The sequence below is a fragment of the Cornus florida genome, unplaced genomic scaffold, assembly GCF_030987335.1.
Source record: "Cornus florida cultivar Cherokee Brave unplaced genomic scaffold, ASM3098733v1 CherokeeBrave_3.0.0_Hap2_Chr10, whole genome shotgun sequence".
NCBI lineage: Eukaryota > Viridiplantae > Streptophyta > Magnoliopsida > Cornales > Cornaceae > Cornus > Cornus florida.
Genome location: NW_026775580.1, coordinates 67092969 through 67113719, shown reverse-complemented (window position 1 = coordinate 67113719; position 20751 = coordinate 67092969). Strand labels below are relative to the sequence as shown.

The 20751-nt window shown below is 34.8% G+C and overlaps 2 protein-coding genes across 2 annotated transcripts; both read left to right on the top strand.

Moving 5' to 3' along the window:
• The first annotated feature begins 2839 nt into the window (after positions 1-2839).
• LOC132280130 (phosphoglycerate mutase-like protein 4) lies at positions 2840-7744 on the top strand. The gene is made up of 7 exons (XM_059782252.1): positions 2840-2931; positions 3078-3162; positions 4925-4975; positions 5050-5160; positions 6032-6163; positions 6637-6712; positions 7120-7744. The coding sequence occupies exons 1-7, from the start codon at positions 2897-2899 to the stop codon at positions 7338-7340; spliced, it is 711 nt and encodes a 236-aa protein (XP_059638235.1). The 5' UTR covers positions 2840-2896; the 3' UTR covers positions 7341-7744.
• Positions 7745-8682: 938 nt separating this feature from the next.
• Positions 8683-18765, top strand: LOC132280128 (uncharacterized). The gene is made up of 18 exons (XM_059782250.1): positions 8683-9053; positions 9168-9355; positions 9614-9718; positions 9876-9947; positions 10268-10415; positions 11908-11990; positions 13038-13093; positions 13861-13997; positions 14121-14211; positions 14318-14383; positions 14523-14745; positions 15879-15980; positions 16258-16343; positions 16442-16564; positions 17349-17418; positions 17509-17600; positions 18296-18400; positions 18480-18765. The coding sequence occupies exons 1-18, from the start codon at positions 8872-8874 to the stop codon at positions 18591-18593; spliced, it is 2043 nt and encodes a 680-aa protein (XP_059638233.1). The 5' UTR covers positions 8683-8871; the 3' UTR covers positions 18594-18765.
• Positions 18766-20751: the final 1986 nt, after the last annotated feature.

Genomic DNA, 20751 nt, shown 5'->3' with positions numbered 1-20751 from the left:
ATTAGGTGCCTTTTAGGCATCCGGTTTTTCACAAATACTTTAGAAAACGTTTCCCCAAAACAATTTTATTGTTTAAAAAAAATACTTTTCCTCTTTTTGTTTTCTAATGGATGCATGAATGGTTCATGCTTCACAATTTACCATAATTTTTACATCATCAAACTGTAACAACATTTTATACTAAAGAAGAATTTTCTCATGAATTTATAGCATGCGTTAAGTCAACAAAATTTTGACAATTACACATATTAAATAAGGACATAATCACAAAGGCATGCTTTCCATATCCAATCAACAAATTATACACACATATTATTTACACATAATATACATAGAGATACAAATCATATATCTAGCATCATGGCAATTTCTCAAAAAAATTTACAATCTGGCATGCTATACTTCAATTATAGGGAATTAATTTACAAAAATCTAAGAGATTGCAAATTAGAACACCCCTACCTCTTAATTATAGAAAAGCCCCAAAATCTTCAAATTCAAACCCAAGAAATTCCAAATCCCAAATGCTCCAAACTGAAAATTGCTCCGATCAATACGAAGCCCACGACGAGCTCTTCAACATTGCTTAAGGTACCACTATCAAATTTTCAATGGTGTGGGAAAAATCAAGCTTTGAAAGCTTGATTGAAAGAAAAAAGAAAAAGAAAAAGAAGAGGAAGAGAGAAGCTGCGGGTTGCCGAGGAGAAAGGGAGAGAATGAGACCAAATAATGGTCTAATGGCCAATAAAAATCTTGGTGGTGGGTCCCACCACTAAGAAAATTCACCTTTTTAATTTTTTTTTCCACCACAATATATATATATATATATATATATATATATATATATCATAAACATTATATGTTGTGTATATATTATGTGATGGGTGAAATATGGGTTGAATATAGGTAACCATATCCAACCCATCTTGATCCTCAAATTAAGTGGTTAAAAATTATTCAACCCATTTTTGACACATCTTAAATATGGTTCATCCGTAGCCATTAAAAAACAGGCGGATATGGACGAGTTGATGGTTTTTGACTCATTTTGCCACCCTAGTTAAAATCTAACTCAACTCAACATGAGATATAAAACTCTCATCCAATAAGCCAACTCAAAACTTATTTTATGAGATTATACATTAATCACAAGTTACGTTCAGAAGGAACGGATTTAAAATTCTTTAATAGCAACAATAAGAGCTATGCTATTTTTACCCTGTTGAAGAGTAAGTAGACCAAGGGACACGAGTAAAGGATGCCCACAAGCAGAGATGCACCCATAAAATTAGGTAGGGGACAATAATGAATTTTTTAGTAATTTTAGAGGGATTGTAATAATATTTCATGGTACATAATTGAAAAACCCAAATTAAGAAGAGCAAATTCTTAAAAAATAAATTTAGGGGGCAATAATGAAATTTTTAATAATTTTAAGAGGTGCAATAGTAATATTTCATGGGTATATAATTTAAAAACCAAAATAATAAGGATAACTTATTATTAAATAAAAAAATCAAGGGGGCAATTGCCCCATCAATGCATTAGGTTTGTCCCTGTCCACAAGGTCTTGTCTTTTGGCTATCCACTGTGGTGGCTATGGAAGGGAATGCCCATTTTTAGTGACTGACCATTTTTTTTATAGTCTCTCTAACAAAAAAAGAACGTCATTTTTTAGGAGTAAAAATTATTAAGGGGACATGTGGGCCATGTATTGTTCCCTTGAAAAGTTACTAACTTGCCCTTTTAAATTTTGAATATTCAAGTTTGAAATTTTAAACTCCAACGACATATATGGAAATATGTAAAATATATTATTTGAAAAAGAAAAGTGGATAATTATTTTGGGACCCAAAAAAAAAAGAGAAAAGGATATTGTTTTTGAGACAGAGTATTATTTTTTTATATACTTATATATATGTTGTAATAATAATAGTCCCTTCGTACCAACTTAAGTGTCACTTATGGAAAATAGTAATTTTTAAGAGGACATGTGGGACATACATTGTCTGTCTGAAAAATTACTAACTTGTCCTTTAAATTTTGAATATTAAAATTTGATATTTTAAACTCAAAAGACATATATGGAAAGATGTAAAATATATTGTTTGAAAAAGTAAAGTGAACACTTATTTGGGACCAAAAAATATTAATAATAAATAAATAAAAAAGTTAAAAAATTGAAAAGAAAATTGATAATTATTTTGAAATGGATGGAATAATAAATAAAATTAACAAGGCTAGTCAATTATGGCAAACCCGCAGATGTAGAACGTGTGGGCTCGTCATGTGGTAAGCCCCACACCAGCTATAGATTTAGTGAACCTAATTTGTCATAAAGTATTCACACCTTAGTCAACATATCGATTTGTCAAGTAAATTAATATTTTACTATTAAAAATACCGATATAATGAAGTAATCTTATTTAGACCTATTCCTCTAACCTAGTAATTTAACAAATTAAAATTTTAATTTATTTAATATAGTGAATAAGGTCAAGTGTATGTGTCATCCATTGCATTATATGATTAAATTGTCACATAATCTTTTTCTATTTTTTTTTACCTCGCAATGATTAGAGAGAGTTATGTATTAGTTGGGGATTTAAGGTCTGACCCTTTATCACTCGGACAACCCGTCGCACCTAAGCTGACATGATGAACAAAGTAATATGGGCCCAGATTCGTTCAAAGTTGGGATTCAATTTGGGCTGGGCTGCCCAAATTGAACTACAAGTGGTGATGCTTTCCCGTACCGAGAATCGAATCCCAGCCCGCCACTCTTTAGCGTACAAAAGCCGCATTTGGAGTATATATTATATATAAATGGTACTGTGTATATATATATATCTGGAACGTAAAACTTTGGGCCGCTCCACTCATTGCCCTCTTCAACATGGAGGAGCCAACCATTGCCAAGTCTGATTCAAGGTATCTGTACTGTACCTGTCCTGTTTTTAATTAATCATACCATTGATGCTACTGTATTATATATAACCCATGTTTGTATTGCATCTAAATGGTCATATACATATATATATATATATATGTCTTGTGAATATCATTATTATGTACAGTGATGCTGCGATGGCTCCTGATTATGCCGAGATCATCGTAGTGCGTCATGGAGAAACAGCGTGGAATGTTGATGGAAGAATTCAGGTCTCTCTCTACACACATTCACACACATATTATTTGTTTATGATGAGAGAGAGCCCTCCTCTACTTTTTAATCAAAAGAACAATGATATACTGGCCAATAAGTTAGACATAAAGAATTAGCCGAAGGAGTTTTATTATTAACTATTTTTGCTGTACTTTCCGTTGAACAACTCCACCACATTTACTTTGAAATTTCAACTCTTTAAATGGTGGAATTCTTCACTGTAATAGTGAAATTTCACTATTTTTTATGCTTTAAATGGTGGAATTCGCCACTGTAATGGTGAAATTTCACTAATTTTTAGTCACCAATTAGTGGTGAAATTCATAATTTAAAATGGGCCTCTTTATTCTTCATGTCACTAGGGCTTCATTGTTAAAAGGTGTAAATGTAATGTGAAGCAGTCAAAATCTTGCTTGTGCATGGCGCATATGGGCCTTCTAAGTAATTGTAGGGCTAATATAGTTCTTGATGGCACTTCTAAGTTCTAAATAATGGTAGAGCTAAGTTAGTTCTTGATGTGAAGTTCAGATTGACCATTTGGTATAAAATATTATATATATGTGCAATATAGGAATTATGTGGAACTGTTCATATATTTTTTTGTCTAACAAAAGACTGGTTGGACCTCAAATAACAACAATAGAAGGAGGAATATACCAGATTTTAAACCAGATTGGTTGATTTTGGTAATGTAGTTTGTCAATTGGAGAGTAAAAACGACACAGTAGGAAAAATGAAAAGTTGAATTAGATTTTGTGAATGAAAGTCAGATGAATAGCCTATTTATCATTCCGGAAGAGTGTTTCTTGCTTTTTGGAGTAAAAGCATAGCATATTTCGCTTCCAAAAAGACGAGCATGGTAGCCAAATATTTCACTAAAATAGTTTCTATGTCAAACCACCCATCTTCGGTTAACTATCCTTAATGTTTCCTCTACTTCTACTTATTAAGCCTTGGAGCAGTACTGTCTCTGCTGAATATCTACTAGATCATTAGTTTTATTATCTACATTTCTGTATTACCATTCATGTGACATCCTTTTGTTAAATTCTGTGTATGAAAATCTACTATGATCTTCCAATTATCTCTGTTTCTCCTTTCACCTTATTCTCGTGGGCATACTGCAATTTTCAATCCCTTCTTCCTTTTTAACAAATCAAGTTCATTTAACAAATTAGTATTTTTCATTAGCTTCCATATCCTGGCCCCTTTTTGTGTTTCATGAGAATCATTGCAGATATGCTCCGTCTTTGAGAACTGTCCTAAAATTTGCTTAAAACGATGAGAGGTGTTTATGGTGAAGCATTTTATTTTCCCAGGCTTGGCAATGCCGCAATGGTAATTCAACCATGCAGTGCTTGCACTAACAACACTGGCAAACAATTTGTTGTGTCCTTAGTTGGTGTGATGCATGATGATAGATTTTAGTATTTTACCAATTGATGTAGTCATCCTTTTTATGTAACCCTATCCCTTTTAGAAGTTCTTACTTGCTGAACAGATACTTAGTATAATCACAACGTTACCAGTGGTCCTGTAGGATGCATATCGATACTTGTAATTTGTAAACTAGTACCATGGTCAGAATTATATGATCATGAAGTATTCTGTTATTTCATAGTCTATTGTTTCTGGTATGACCTGCGACCACATCCATAATGTGCTGTATTTTGTACCTATGGGCCTATTACCAGGCATGATTCTATTCGATGTATTATGTGTTTTATGTGCCTCTTTGGAACCATGACCATTAATCAGGGACACCTCGATGTTGAATTGAATGAAGTTGGGAGACAGCAAGCAGTTAAAGTAAGTTAAGATTGCTTGGATCATTAATCCAAATCATAAAAAACCGTTTGCTGAAGCTTCTGTTTGCTTTGAAGGTGGCTGATAGACTCTCTAAGGAGACCACAATTTCTGCCGTGTACTCGTCTGATTTGAAGCGTGCTCATGAGACTGCTTGTATCATAGCAAGTAAATGTGGTGTTCCTGAGGTATGATTCATGAAGAAACGTTTTCCATGGTTCACCTAGCCCTCTTTTGTCATCGATTCTGATGAACAATGTGCTGCCTGTTACAAATCTCATAGCAGAACTAAGAAAATAGAAATTCCATGTTTCACATCTGTTAGGTTTGTTTTTCTTGCCAACTGAACATGATCGAAATCTTAGATTATAATTAAGGATTACAAATGATATCGTGTAAATTTTTGTTTTGAAATGTGCTGTTGAAGCATTCCTTCATCTTGGTTTATTATACTTTAGCTTTTTATATATCATCATTGTTTTAATTATATTATTTTTGGCCAATGATGAATACTTTCTTATATTCTTTTAGAGAAAATATTGTTTTTCTACATCTATTATACCTATCAGTTCAAATATGCTTTGGGGAAGCAGCTGAGTCAACTTGATACACTCTTAACTGAATTTTTGAGATAAAATATTCAAAATTTCAGAAATTTGATGCATTGTTTCAAAGTGAAGATTGAGAGGTTAAAGTTTAAACAAGGATGAAGGTGCCAAGTGTGGTTGCTGAGATGACAGTGTGCAATTTATTAAATAGGAAATATTTCTGTGAAGGTGGATTTCATATGTTTAGTATACATCTCTCCTTCACACACACAGACACCCACAGAGAACTGGACCAATGAAGAATTACCAAACAAATGACATTTGAAGGAGGATCAAACTATAGGAGCATTTTGTCAACGCAGGAATGTGCTAGATACTTCTCTATGAGATTGGAGTTCTAGATTTAGCTACATTTACCTTTTGATTTTTTTAGGAAACCAATATGACTATGTGTTTACACTAATTTTGCAACTGTATAAGTCCTATTTATTAATTGCATATTTTGTTTCAGGTTGTTCAAGATCCAGACCTGAGGGAAAGACATCTTGGAGATCTTCAAGGTTTTGTATTGAAAGAAGCAGCTGAGATTAAGCCAAATGCTTTTGAAGCATGTATATCTTTCAGGACAGATCAAGAAATACCAGTAAGCAGTTGGTTGAAGTTGCGACTTTGATGCTTTTACTGAAATTTTCTTGCTTTTGCTAGTTTATGTATTTATGATGAGAATTAAATTCATTAAAAAAATTCTTAAAGGTTGAAAATTCCATCTTGGAAAGCCTCATGGGGAAATTTAGAATTTATAGCGAATGCATGCGAGATCACTATGTGCAGATGTAAATTCATAGTTCATGTGCACTTTAGTACAAGGCTATTGGTGGAGTAGCTAGTAGTGCATACTTGATCTTCGTTCTGCTATGGTGTTACTTAGTAGTGCAAGAACTCTCTTGGATTTTGTTTCCTTCTCTCTTTTGGGGATTTTTGGTTTTTCATTTGCATTTAAGAACCACTATGTGCAGATGAATAGTTATACTCTCTACTAATGGTTTATATGAAAACCTTTTAACTATATTACTGTATTGAATACATTTCAGTTCACCTGTTTTAAATCATTTTCAGGGTGGTGGAGAAAGTCTTGATCAACTATATCAACGCGGCACGTCTTCGTTGCAGAGGATTGGTATGAAGCATATAGGTATACTTTCCCTAATCATCTCCGGATCCATTTTTCCTAAGAAAACTATTAATATTGTCAGAATGCATATTAGTTCTCAGAATAAGAAAGCGAAATGTTCCTTTATGCATGTTCAGGCATGCCCGTGGACAAAAGTTCTTGGTTTGGGTCATGACTAGTTTAAGTGTTCTCTATCATTCAAATGAATCACATATCTTTGATCGTTTAAATCATAGAATGAGTTGAGATTCTGGTCATTTGGTTTGGAACACGGGGTATTTTCATATTATGCACCTGAGAAATTTCTTTTACGCATGTGGTTGTCACAAGTCTGTTCCATGCATGATCACAAGTTCAAATGGTGCTTTTAATTTTTGTCTCCATTTTAGTTTTTCCTTTCCAATCTCTTTGCATATTTTTCTTTGCAGGGGAGCGGGTGGTAGTGGTTACTCATGGTGGAGTCTTGCGAGCACTTCACAAGCGAGCTGCTCCAACAGAGAAATTGCAGGGGAAGGTGCTGAATGCATCTGTGAACATATTTCACCTATCTGGCGAGGAGTGGATCGTAAAAATATGGGGTGACATTAACCATCTTATCAATACTGCATATCTCGAGACGGCCTTTGGAGGTGACGGTACTTCTGGTTAGTGATTCCTGAATGGCATTAGCGGTCTACAATTGTTTGATACATATCGGCATTGCTTACTGACCCCTGCACCAGCTATTTTTTCAAGTGTAGTGACTTGATGGTTGTTTAAATATAACCACAAGCAGTTGTATAACATCACTACTTTACATTTTAACAATGCACTGAACTTCAAGACTTCAAAATGGTGAGCGGAATCTTTTTGTATGTTTGTACTCAGCTTCACACTCCATAGGTGGATTAATCTGCCATAGCTTTTTTGTTGCATATTGATTTTTTTCAAATCAATTTTGTGATTGTTTTTTAAAATCATTTTTGCGATCCCATCGTGCCATGAAGCCAAGGCCGGAGGGAGGGGTGGGCGAAGGTGGGCTTCAGCCCACCCCAAAATTTTTTTTTTTTTTTTTTTACTACACTACTTTCAGCCCAGCCCAAAAAAAAAAAAAAAAATTTAGCCCACCCAAAATTAGCCCAATCCTAAATTAGCCCACCCCCATCAACAATCCTGGATCCGCCCTTACATGAAGCAAATGTGATATGGAATGATGATGATGATGACGATGATGATGATGATGATCGTGTGATAGAGCATGCTGCAGAAAAGTAATGAGGTATGATTAATGGTATACGCCTTGTGCACATACTGAATCAGGTGAACTGAGTTACTAGGATGGCCGTACAACAGAATTGCAAATGGGGGAGCACAGGCAAGTGATCTCATGGATAATCCTCAAAAATTCTTGCGAGCTTCAACCATCTGCATCTTCATAACTGGAGAACAGTCAGCTGCGATGATTTCTACAGCAGCATCAATTATTCCCTTACCAACAATTATTCCTGGCTAATGACAACATGTAACATTGTCATTATTGAGACACAGCTTCAAACCACACAACATGCAAACAGCGTTCTCCTCTGCACGAACCCTCAATTGTTGTAATACGAGAAACCCCTAATAACAGTATTTTCATATGAAATTGGTGAATTTTTCTGAAGATATTGAATGAGCTAGACATAACATGTCATTGTTATGTCTAATGAATAGGTTGAAATTTTTTTTTATTTGCTTATTAGCTGAACATACTAATGACATATGATTACATCTAACAAGCATGAGAAGATTCTATAAATACAATAGAGACTTAAACAAAAGAAAATAAATCCACATTCATGGTCTGATTTTAGCATTTCCATTGCTCTTCGGATTATTTTATTTATTTTACATACCGATGACAGTGATTTTGGAATATCTTATCCACGACAAAATAGGATATAATTTTGTTGCGTGTGAGAGTCTGCCATTCACTCATTAAATCATCCAAGAAAAGAAAAAATATATTATTAGCTGCTCACCATCTTTGGATTCTTATCCCCATCACTGTATGTCTGTATCTGTAACCAATATATATATCAAAAACCACTACTTAAATGCAACTATTGGTCTTGGTCATAGCCAGTTTCACTCGCTCCCTCCAACTAGTCAAGTAGTCAACGACGTCGTCTCGGTCATCGTCTCACTGGCACTGGCAGAGAATGGCTTCAACTGTCGAACAATCAACTGAAGCAACTGGAGAGAAGCTCACTGCACCATACGGTTCTTGGAAGTCCCCTATAACCGCCGATGTTGTCTCCGGCGGCGAGAAGGGTCTCGACGGCACCGCCGTAGACGGCCATGGCCGCCTATTTTGGCTCGAATCTCGCCCCACCGAATCAGGGTATGTATATACATATATGCCTCCAACACCAATCATCTTTCTCAAAATCCCAAAAAAATTCTAAAAAAGTGACTCTATATATGACATTTTCTTAATTTGTATGGATAAGTTCAGACGAGTAGTTCTTGTTAAAGAACCAGAGAAACCAGGGGATGAACCAATCGATGTTACGCCGAAAGAGTTTGCGGTGCGAACAGTGGCTCAAGAATATGGAGGTGGTGCATTCAGGATTTCAGGGGACACTCTAATTTTCTCGAATTACAAAGATCAAAGACTATACAAACAGTCAATTGTATCTAGAGGTTAATCTCTAACTGCTTACTATCTTATCACTTGTATTGCACTTCAAATGAACATATGTTGAATCTTCTAATTCTTGATCTATGCTCCAACATTAAATTCATTGTCTCAGAATTTTATGCTAGCGACAATTGATTTCATTTAAGTTAAATTGATTTCATTTAAGTTGAAGAAAATTTAGTAACCGAATTAAAATTTGGCTTGCTGGAATTTATTTGGAACTTTAAAGTTCAAATGAAGTAGTTTTCTGTACCTTGCAGATTATTCTCCAGTGCCACTTACAGCAGATTATGGCGGACCGAGAATGTGTTACGCAGATGGAGTTTTTGATTTGCGCTTCAACCGTTATATTACTGTAAGAGAAGGTAGATTGATAATATAATGTTAGTTACTGGAAAAAAAAAAAAAGATTGATAATATAATGTTAGTCCATCGAGGGCTTATGAGGTGCAGTTATATAAGTTGAGGTTGCAATGCATGTTTGTACCATTAATTTGTGTATTTATGCTTCAATCTTGATAGATCATCGCGAAAGCAGTCAAAATCCAATCACTACTATTGCTTCAGTGGACCTCAGCAATGAGGATATCCAAGGTAAGAATATGTAATTAACAATATATTACTCTTCTGTGTGTCTTCAAGTTAGCGGACCCCAAGTAGTTGGTAAAAAGGCTTGGTGGTGTTTGTTGTTACTGTTGTTGTTGTGTGTCTACAAATGTGTATGTGCTAGTTTTAGATTTGTTGGGAGAATATTTACTAGGGATTACACATATCATAATTAAATTATTGAGGGATTTGGATTGTTTAAGTGCTCTGCTTGTCTTCATTACTTCTGTTTTGTCATTACCTGACAAGGGAGGAGGTTATTATCTTTTCTTATTGGGATCATAAGACTTACTCCATGTATCATGCAGAACCAAAAGTATTAGTTGGAGGCAACGACTTCTATGCCTTCCCACGTTTGGACCCCAAAGGAGAACGTATTGCGTGGATTGAGTGGAGTCACCCTAACATGCCGTGGGATAAATCAGAGCTTTGGGTTGGCTATATATCTGAGAATGGGTGAGTATGATTCCTCATTTCTTATACAGCTCGCATTGTCTTTGTCCTGTCCACTGTGTATTCATTTATAATTATTATCATCTTTGCAACAAAAGTAAATTCTTCTTTGCTTACTTGATGTTTTGTTTGTTTAATTTTCATTCATACAAATGGGTTGTCTAAGAAACACGGACACAGGGATGACACGGCGTCACGGCAATGACACAACCACTAATAAATATATCTTTTTATATATGGGAACCGGTATTTGAATAGTAATATTTTTTTTCATCAACCTAAGGTGAAAACTTCACAAATCATAATTATTTATGTGATACAAAAATAATTAGTTCATTGCTTAAAGAATTGACTCCACAACCATATTATTAAAAATGTTCAAAGAAATTATATTTACACTTTAACCCATCTTTCTTTTTAAAACTCTCTAACAATGTGACGTGTGCTAGACACGTGTCCATGGCGTGTTGGTGTTGTGTCCGCAGTGTGTCCTACAATTAGATAATTTTTCTTAAAAAAACCGGCACGTCTTTTGGCATGTCTGACATGGATTCTTTGATTTCTTAGGAATGTCTATGCTTCCTAGGGGGTTGTTATGAATAGGAAAAATACTCGGGAGTGTGAAATTGTTCAAGTTTGTTCCCTAACCATGACAGCTGTCCATTCTCTCTCTCCCTCTCCAATTATCTTTTTTCTTGGTAGTTTAATAGTTTCATTATTTTGCAATGAAAATTTTAGATATGTTGGAAATTGCTGTGAGGACTCAAAATTCAGTTGTTTATTCCACCACATAGGTGTCTAAACTTAGTGACTGTACCCCCCTTCACCAGTTGCTGCTGTCCCTTGATACAGCTCACCAAGAACCCGATCCCAATAATTTGTGGTTGGCTACATGATTTTTTCCTGCATTTTACACTACATACATGTGTTTTCTCTCTCCGTCATCATTCCTTTTATTTCTTGGTTTTCTTCATCCTTGTCACACTGTAACCCTGTCGCTCATTCTCATTGCTGTACAAATTGGTTTCTATGGCTCATGGTTTAATTTATCCAATTCTCTATTGACCTTGTGGTGTGATGTATTTTCTAACACGGATGCTCTCCAACATCTCCAGCTTGCTTGTTCAGCACCTATAGTTACTTTAGCCTACAGCCCACCGGACTGCTGAGCTACAAGCCTATGATAGAGGAGTGGCATTCTCTAAAAAAAGCTGAGGTTGTGAGCGAGATTTTATCCTTTGGACTTTCCATTCAAGCTAATTAGTGCTTCCCCCACAAACAACCCCTCGAGGAGAATCAGACCTGGAGGGAAGCCCTCTTTCAGTGGGTACTTACCCAATTCGGACATGCCTGGACTCGCCTAAAATTCTTATAAAAGAGTTGCATAATGTTATGTTTACTTTTGGATCGGAATAAGATTTTATGTTTTCCTTAGACTTTTTTTTATGTACCTAAATTCCTTTAATTTTCATTACTTTGTAATGCTACTGTGCAGAGATGTTTACAAACGCATCTGTGTTGCTGGCGGTGATCATACACTTGTTGAATCTCCAACTGAACCCAAGTGGTCATCTAAAGGTAATTCTTTCTTTCTCTTTTAATTAATTTACTAACTTGATGAAATCTTTTTAAAACTAAGGCCTCTTGTTGGAAGTGGGTGTCATTTCCCTTGACCATACATCTCTTCTTATATAGGTAAATGAATAAAGGAGTAGCAACTACTTAATTTGTGGAAACCCGAGGTTTAAGAGTGAAGGAAGGTTTACAATGGCATGTCTGTAATCTAAAAAATACAAGGGCAAAATGGGGTGGAGGGTGTTGCTTCCCAGTCCGCGTGGTTTCACCTTTTTTATAGACGGATATAAATGAAGATATATTTGTATTTGTGTGTGTATGCGTATATATATATATTCAGCTTTCAATTAATTCTCTGATAACATCAATGTAACACACGAGTAATGGACGACATTTTGTTTCACACTATGTTATATAAGGTTCTATTTTTTGAATGCATTTTGTAATTATAAAAATGTACATCTGATTGAGTAATATGATAGTAAGTGGTCTTATAAATAGTTTGATTCTGATTAATTATATTAAAATTGAAGTTGAACCCCTCAAATATATCATCTGATTTTAAAATGTCAAACTATGGAAGATTTTCAGTAAACATGGAAGGTGCTCTTTTTTGGGTTCTGCATTTTTCTGTGTAAACAAATTCCATTTTCATTCCAAAACATGCAATGATGCAGACCAGCCCTTGTTATCAAGCCTTCAATATTGTCACAGCCATTATTAGGTAAATAGTGATACGTTTTGTAATGAAATTGGGGTTACCAATTTGTGCTATGGTATTAGCCCGAGCTCCTCTTGCATTTTCTAGGATGAAATTGGGGCTTCCAGTTTGTGCTGTTGAATAACTTGAATTAGGTCAAGCTCCTCTTGCATTTTTTAGGATTCCATCATGTTGCCTTTTTATTTTTCTCATAGTATGGCAATGAGTCATATATGATGATCAAGTCATTATGAAATCTTTACAAGTATGTATACATTATTAATTGGGGGCACAAACTCCGGGTGGCTTCAAATTTCACATGCATTGATTTGCTATATTTGTTACTGCAGGGGAACTATTCTTCATCACTGACAGAAACAATGGGTTTTGGAATCTCCATAAATGGGTAACTTCATACTTCTTCATTTTGGGTGGTTGTATTAGACTGAGATACCGATATTATATCTTTTGACTATTAAGTCCAGGTTTTTTGTCATGTATATGATTGCATATGCATTTGTCAAACATATATGACATGGTACATTTGGCATTCTTGTTTGCAGTCCATGCATTGATAACCTTATGAAAACTCTTATTCTTTGTCCCTTATACTCTATTTCATAACTCATGAAATTCATGTAAAGTCGCCTACTATGTTATGATGTAATACTTGGATAGTTTCTGATATATTTGATCTGATTAAAGAGACATTAGGCTGAACAAAAACAGCCATAAGCATTCCTTGCTGAAATATCTAAATTCTTTTTCTATGAGTTTGCAATTATCTTCTATGGAATTTGTGCTACTACTGGTTGGAAAAACTTAGAATAATGCTCCTATATATGAGCGGTGGACTATCCAATTGATAACGACGTTACAGATTATGACACCCTATGAAGTAATAAAATTTACAATTTTATGGCATCTGAAGAAAGGTCCCCGTATATGTCCAAGGAGAAAGAAACTACCACACCTAGGAAGAGGTAAACATTACAATGTTTATAGAAGTTGCATATTGTTTTCTTGCTCTTATTTAGAGAGGGAGTAGTAGTTTTGCTTGCACAGCCCCATGTTGCTTCAGCATTGTTTGGTCAAGCATAATTTTTTTCTTTCTTTTCTCTATTATGAGGCCACTTGAATTGATAATTTATTAAATTTATTCTTTTGCAACAGATTGAGTCTGATAATAAGGTGCTGCCAATTTATTCGTGTGATGCTGAGTTTACAAGACCATTATGGATGTTTGGCATGAACTCTTATGAATTTATTCCAAATTATGAACAAAAGAACTTGATCGCTTGCAGTTACAGGTGACTTAGAAATATATTGCCTCCACATTGTTATTGTATGCATTAACCTTTTCCTCATTTGGGATTTAGTTGCAGTTCTATTTGAAAACCTTTTAATTCAATCAAAGTTATGGATGATGGCAGGCAAAACGGGAGGTCATTTCTCGGAGTTTTGGATGATGTTTGGAGCACGCCATCTCTAATTGATATTTCTTTCACAGATATAAATAATATTGTATCTTCAAGAACTTTATCCTCAATTGATTCAGTGATTCAAAATGTCTCTCGTTGGTAATGTGGTGATGGTCTTTTATGATGTGAATATTTATTTGTGTATGCAGACCCTGGGATCTGATTGTCTGTACATTGAGGGAGCATCTGCAGTTCATCCTTTTTCAATAGCTAAGGTGCTGCCTCCTCCTCATATTTGGAAATTGTTTTTTTATTTTTTATTTTAATTCTCATAAATTCTTTGAAATGGTAATACAAAGTGTTCCTGCTGTAACATTACTTGTGTTTCTCAATATTCCTTTGTTGTGTTAGCAGGTGACTTTAGATGACCAGAGACTAAAAGCAGTTGATTTCAAGATTATTTGGTCGTCTTCACCTGATAGTTCAAAGTATAAATCATACTGTAGCTCGCCAGAATTAATTGAATTTCCTACAGAGGTTCCAGGTCAAATTGCCTATGCATACTTTTATCCACCAACCAACCCAATTTATCAAGCTAGTCCTGAAGAGAAACCTCCACTACTATTGGAAAGCCATGGTACTTTTGGTTACTTTGTTAACTAAGATTGATCCTGTTGAATCTATAATGTTCATTTATCAATTTTGACAAATGCATATCAAATGTATCCTGCCATCGCTGCAGTTACTTGACAATTCAATATTCTTTGATTGTTCTCGAGTACCTTTTATCCTATTAATGTCTCTACGTGTGGTTTTGGTATTTTATGATATGTGATCGGTAGTTTACCTCTACCTGCGCCCAAATAACCATTTGAGCTTGACACATGAGTGCCTACTTATGGCAGTGCACAAGAAGAAAGGGTTTGAAGGAGCATCTTTCTAAAGATTAACACAAACATTTGAGAAATATAGGACTGTAACCCAAGGATTTGATGTGAGAGTATGGGCTAGTCCCGACTAGACCTAAGGGGTGAACCGGTCTTTTAAATATTTCATTATGTTTTCACTTTTACTTAATTTCGATTTTAACAAATTTAAATCAATTAATTATCATAATTATGCAAATCATAATCTAATCTAATAATCCAAACCACAAAGTAATAAAGCAAAGTGAATCAAAGACACACGATTTACCTTGAAATGAGTTGAATTGTGCATTGGAAGATTTATGGAATGTTTGGTATATAATCCAGGCCAAATTAATAGCAATAATGGTTTTAACTTTTGTTATTTTCCTTTCGGCAGGGAGGGGATGGGGGTTATATGGGAATGTTACTATTACATGGAAGCTCCATCTAGTGTCCTGGTTTTCCACAGCTTGTGCATTTTTTTTGGTGCTTCCATATTATGGACATGCCGACATGGTATCCATCTGAATGCATTTTGTAATGTTACGTATTAAATCAAGTCAGATATTATTGTCAGAAGTGCAGTCGTACACAGACGAGGTGCTATAAAAAGTGTATAGCTGCTCGGAAAATGTTGCTATTGTCTATATTTGGAACAACATTGCAGTGGAAAAGTTTAATTAGTTTAGTTTCTTGTTGCAGCGTTAATGGGTTGTAGTTGAAAAAGTGGAACTATTTAGTTGCTTGGTTTTATTAAAAAATGAAGCTGTTCCTGGACTTGTCGTGTCATCACTATTGATTACTTTATACATCCTTTTTGAATTATAGATATAATGATTTTTTAATTGCATGCATATTGTAGGAGGGCCTACTTGTGAAACCCGTGGAATCTTAAATCTTAGTATCCAGTATTGGACTAGTCGAGGTTGGGCATTTGTGGATGTTAATTATGGTGGAAGCACTGGTATGTCCTTAACCTTTGTATGTCCTTTATATATATATGAATTTATTCTTCATAGGATCTGATTGTTGCCTAGTTATGGGGTCGGTAAAACAACACTGCTGTTTTATTGGTCTAAACTCCAGGTTTTACTTATTTGCAGCTAAAACTTTCCTTTGGTTTTGTTTCACAAATGTGTTGGACCCTTCTAGTTGTCATAAACTATTATATAGTATCTCATTTAATTTGTATTTTAGCCTCCTATATCCTCTGCTAAGGTTAACTTGGTACTGTATTGAAGGTTATGGCAGAGAATATCGAGAAAGGCTTTTGGGGCGTTGGGGAATTGTTGATGTTAATGACTGTTGCAATTGTGCTAAGTTTTTGGTAAATATAATTCAAATATTTCTGAACTCTCAAGATTATGATGGATGGATGTACAAAAACATTGTTCCGAATGTGGTAATATGTGTTTGGCTTCCCAGGTAGAGAGCGGAAAAGTAGATGGAGAACGATTATGCATTACTGGGGGCTCTGCTGGTGGGTACACAACATTAGCTGCTCTTGCTTTTAGAGATATATTCAAGGCTGGAGCTTCTTTGTATGGTGTGAGTCCCTGATCTTATCCTCAATTGAATATCATGCCTACTTACAGATTGGTTTCATGAGCATTTCTTTTTGCCTGGTGATATCAATTTTGTGCATTTTTTAGCTTTTAGTGAGGATTTTCTTCAGGATTGTTACAAGCTATTGGTATTAGTTGGAGAAAACATGGAGAAAAAGGAACGAAAATTACAGTGGATTTGTTCATATAATATGTGCAGAAATCAAGTGTATGCTGATGAGTTGTAGTGCTTTTGTAAATTATTTGCTTCTTAGAAAAGAAAATGAGTGTTGCCCATAGGAGATATTACTACATCCCCTTCATGAACTTTCAGGGAAATATGCATGATGATACTCCTTATATATGAAGGATGTACTGTCTGTGGAGTCTTAAAAAAATGTATGATGTGAAAATGGAATTATAATATTCAGAAAGGGTACCCCATTGGGGCTCCTAAAATAGACACCTAATTTTCCCAAAGCTACCAAATGATGGCAAATGGCCTGGCTTGCTTACTAGAATGCATTTCCTTTCCCAATTACTGCCTCATTTCTAATACTGAGAACTCTCTATTGCCATTCGGTCATCAAAACTAAATGTTTATCGTTAAGAATGATTCAATCTTCATAACTCCTTGCAAAGAACCACCTCATGGCTTCTTTGTTACTAATTTCAGAACTCAATCCTAGGCTGCACCTTGATTTCATACTTAATAGAACAATCTATTTGAATTTCAAGGAAATCGTAAACTGACAATTTCTTTTCGTATCTTGTTGGTCAATGAACAGGTAGCTGACTTAAAATTGTTGCGAGCAGAAATTCCTAAGTTCGAATCTCATTATATCGATAATCTTGTTGGTAATGATTAAATTACCTTTTTGTGCAAGCGTTACTTAATTTGTTTGTTCAATATAGTGTTGTGATAGATAATCTTTTGACACATTGCAGGAAGTGAAAATGATTACTTTCAGAGGTCACCCATCAACTTTGTCGATAAATTTTCTTGCCCCATAATTCTGTTCCAAGGATTGGAGGATAAGGCAAGGACAACATTGTTTTATGTTTTTCTCTTTGTTTTTCTTTCATTTGTTATTGATCAATTTACGACAATGGAGATCAGAAATTTCCTGCTCCTTTATTTTCTTGTTTCCTACTTCATTCTTTTCTTTTTTTCTTTGTCCCCCTGAAAGAGCTTCTTAAAAACAAGTAATGAATGATGTAGGACTGCGTCAAAGAAGGTCTATCGGTGGTGTTATTTGTTGTGTCTTTGTGAAAAAGAAAGGAGCAAGTCTTCCAGGCTTAAATGGGAGCTGTTATGGGTTGTAAACAATACCCATGAATTTTGATCTAGGTCACATGGACTCTTATGTTTCCTCTGTGATGCCAGTGTCAACATGATCTGACATTGACAAGAGTATGAAATATTCCTGTGTGGTCTATATTGTACACCTTGAGCTTCAAACTCTTTTTAGATTATATATATATATATATATATATTACCTTGGCAAGAAACTCACACACCCACTTTGCTCCTATGTGGACTTGAGCCCTCGACCTTCTAATTTGGAAGGTGAGGAGTACCACTAGACTACGGCCCATGGTTAGATTATGTTAATGTGATTTTTTAAGTAGCATTAGTTCCCTCCCTCTCCCTTACAAGTTTATGATGTCCTGATAATTCTGAATTTCAATATTCTCAAATAATGAGTATGAAAATCTTGTCCACATGTTGCAGGTTGTACCCCCTGGTCAAGCTCAGAAAATCTACTTGGCATTGAAAGAAAAGGGTTTGCCTGTTGCTCTTGTGGAGTATGAAGGAGAGCAACATGGCTTTCGCAAGGTATGTGGAATTCTATAATTATTAATGAATCTGTTTTTTCTTGGAAAACAGTTAGCATTGATCAAATTGTAATACACAGGCTGAAAACATTAAGTTCACACTGGAACAACAAATGGTTTTCTTTGCACGTGTAGTGGGACACTTCAAGGTCGCAGATGACATCACTCCAATCAGAATTGATAACTTCGACTGAGAGTTTGGTATTTGACTTGCGAACTTTGTACAATTATCTGTGACCCTACAACTGATCTCAATAGTTTTTGTTGGTTGGGAGAGTTCTGTGCCATTTCATTTTTTCTGAAGCAATGTTACACTTGTGTTCATTATGCGACTCTAAAATAAAATCACTCTTTTAACTAGGTTTATTTCGGGGTGTTTTATGTTATTTTTTGTTTCATAGGTTTATTTCGGGGTGTTTTATGTTATTTTTCGTTTCATGTTACATTGCTTTCAGTTATATATGATGTTTTATATATGAAAAAAAATGTCATTTCTAAAATGTTACTTTCCTTTTCCTATAAGAAAATTAAATTCAATGGACAACATGAAATTTTTTTGTGCCATTCATAGTTTATTGCAGGTAATGTCGGTAAAAACTATATTTCTTCATGACAAGGACTACAAATCCCATTATTTTAGCATTTAGAGCGCACAGTTCCATGTTCTACCATAGGCTATGAAGTTGCTACTATAACCTGGACTTTGGAAATCTACTTCTTAGCCTTATACATTGATCTGATGTGTTGATCGAAAGAGCTCACTGCCTAGAATGCAAAGCGTACATTTTTATGTTGTGCCGGACTCATAGACTTTCACGAAGATCTTTTAGAAGTTGACCACGAATTTGTGCACCAACTATTCTAATTGTAGTGCTACACCTTAAATATCCCTAGGGAAGAGAGTTTTGCGTGCTTGTATTTGATGATTTGTGAAAATAGCTTCATTTCACTTGTCTTGTGGAATGGTTTTTAACACATAACCCCAACAAAAGTCGGAGACTTTCCAGAATAAGTTTATCACCGTTTTGGGAAAAATAAACTTCAGGATATGGACCAAATCTCTTTTGATTTGTTGGACAACAGTAATATCGTTATCCGTCCAGTCAAATGCTTTATTTTTCTGTAGCTTCTTTATTAAAGGAAGCTCTTTTTGAGACAAATCTTTAATAAAGTTGCGGCCATAATTCAAGATTCCTAAAAAGCTCTGTAACTGCTTTTTATCTTGAATAACATCAAGAAAATCATGAATTTTAATAATGATGTTCAACATCTATCTTTGTTGGAGATAGAATGATTCCATGGTTTTTCAGTTTTTCTGAAAGACATTGAAGAATTGATTTGTGGCTATAATTCTGGGAAATTTAAACCCAATTAACAGAATTATATTATTTATGAAAAAGAACTTCTGATTTGTGGCTATAATTATGGGAAATTTAAACCCAGTGAACAGAATTATATTATTTATGAAAAAGAACTTTTGAAAAGATAGAGAACTTGGACGTCTTGTAGATTTCGTCTTTTTTCAATTTTTGGAGTTTAGCGAACTGAACTAGTTGTTCGTTTGTAAACTGAATTTCTTCACCAATAACACTGCTTAATTTAATGTTTCAGTAAATATTTTAGGCGTCTTCCTCCAAATTCTATGGAACTTTGGTTACCCCAATTCTTTCATAAATTACTAAGTCCTTGGGATGAGTTATCCAAATGAGGTTTCCATTTGAGAATTTGTAGATTCAAGGTTAAGTTGAAACGAGTATTTCCAATCATTAACCATATCTATTATAAAGTTTATACCTGCGCCAATTTGGCTAAAATTGGGCGGATCTGAAGTTAAAAAGTGGGCAGTATGACTATAGTTATTAGGGTCTTTTCCTACGATATTACAGATACATCGAACAGAAGTAGATTGTGCCATAAGAAACAGTTTAGGGTTCTTAAGACCTTTTGATTCTTGTTATGGTGCCTAAAACCGTGTATTTCTGTGACAAAGCTTTAACAGTCAAACAGACAAATAAGCTAATACAGGGCAATATGGGCTTTAAACAGTAATCAAACGTATGAGATTTATAACAGTAAATAAAGCACAATTTAACACTGTAATAGTACTGAACTATAGAGAGAAAAGCTTACAATTACCATACTGATGAAAATTAATGAGAGCACTTGGTTGGCAGGACTCTCTTTTAATTTCCATTACTCCAATACACTCTTTCTCGGGAAGCAAAACACAAGTTTAGTTCCCGAATGACTGACATCATGCATTTAACAGTGATCTTTACAACAAAAATAGATAAATTGATATCTGAACATATCATGCTGATTCATCCATGCGGAAACCCAAAGCTTTTGGCG

What these genes read in the sequence shown, in the direction of transcription:
- LOC132280130 (XM_059782252.1), top strand. Translation starts at nt 2,897, where the DNA reads ATGGAGGAGCCAACCATTGCCAAGTCTGATTCAAG. An exon ending in ATGTTGATGGAAGAATTCAG is followed by an intron (nt 3,163 to 4,924) that starts GTCTCTCTCTAC and finishes ACCATTAATCAG; the next exon opens with GGACACCTCGATGTTGAATT. An exon ending in GTAAATGTGGTGTTCCTGAG is followed by an intron (nt 5,161 to 6,031) that starts GTATGATTCATG and finishes ATTTTGTTTCAG; the next exon opens with GTTGTTCAAGATCCAGACCT.
- LOC132280128 (XM_059782250.1), top strand. Translation starts at nt 8,872, where the DNA reads ATGGCTTCAACTGTCGAACAATCAACTGAAGCAACTGGAGAGAAGCTC. An exon ending in TCTCGCCCCACCGAATCAGG is followed by an intron (nt 9,054 to 9,167) that starts GTATGTATATAC and finishes GGATAAGTTCAG; the next exon opens with ACGAGTAGTTCTTGTTAAAG. An exon ending in TTATATTACTGTAAGAGAAG is followed by an intron (nt 9,719 to 9,875) that starts GTAGATTGATAA and finishes CAATCTTGATAG; the next exon opens with ATCATCGCGAAAGCAGTCAA.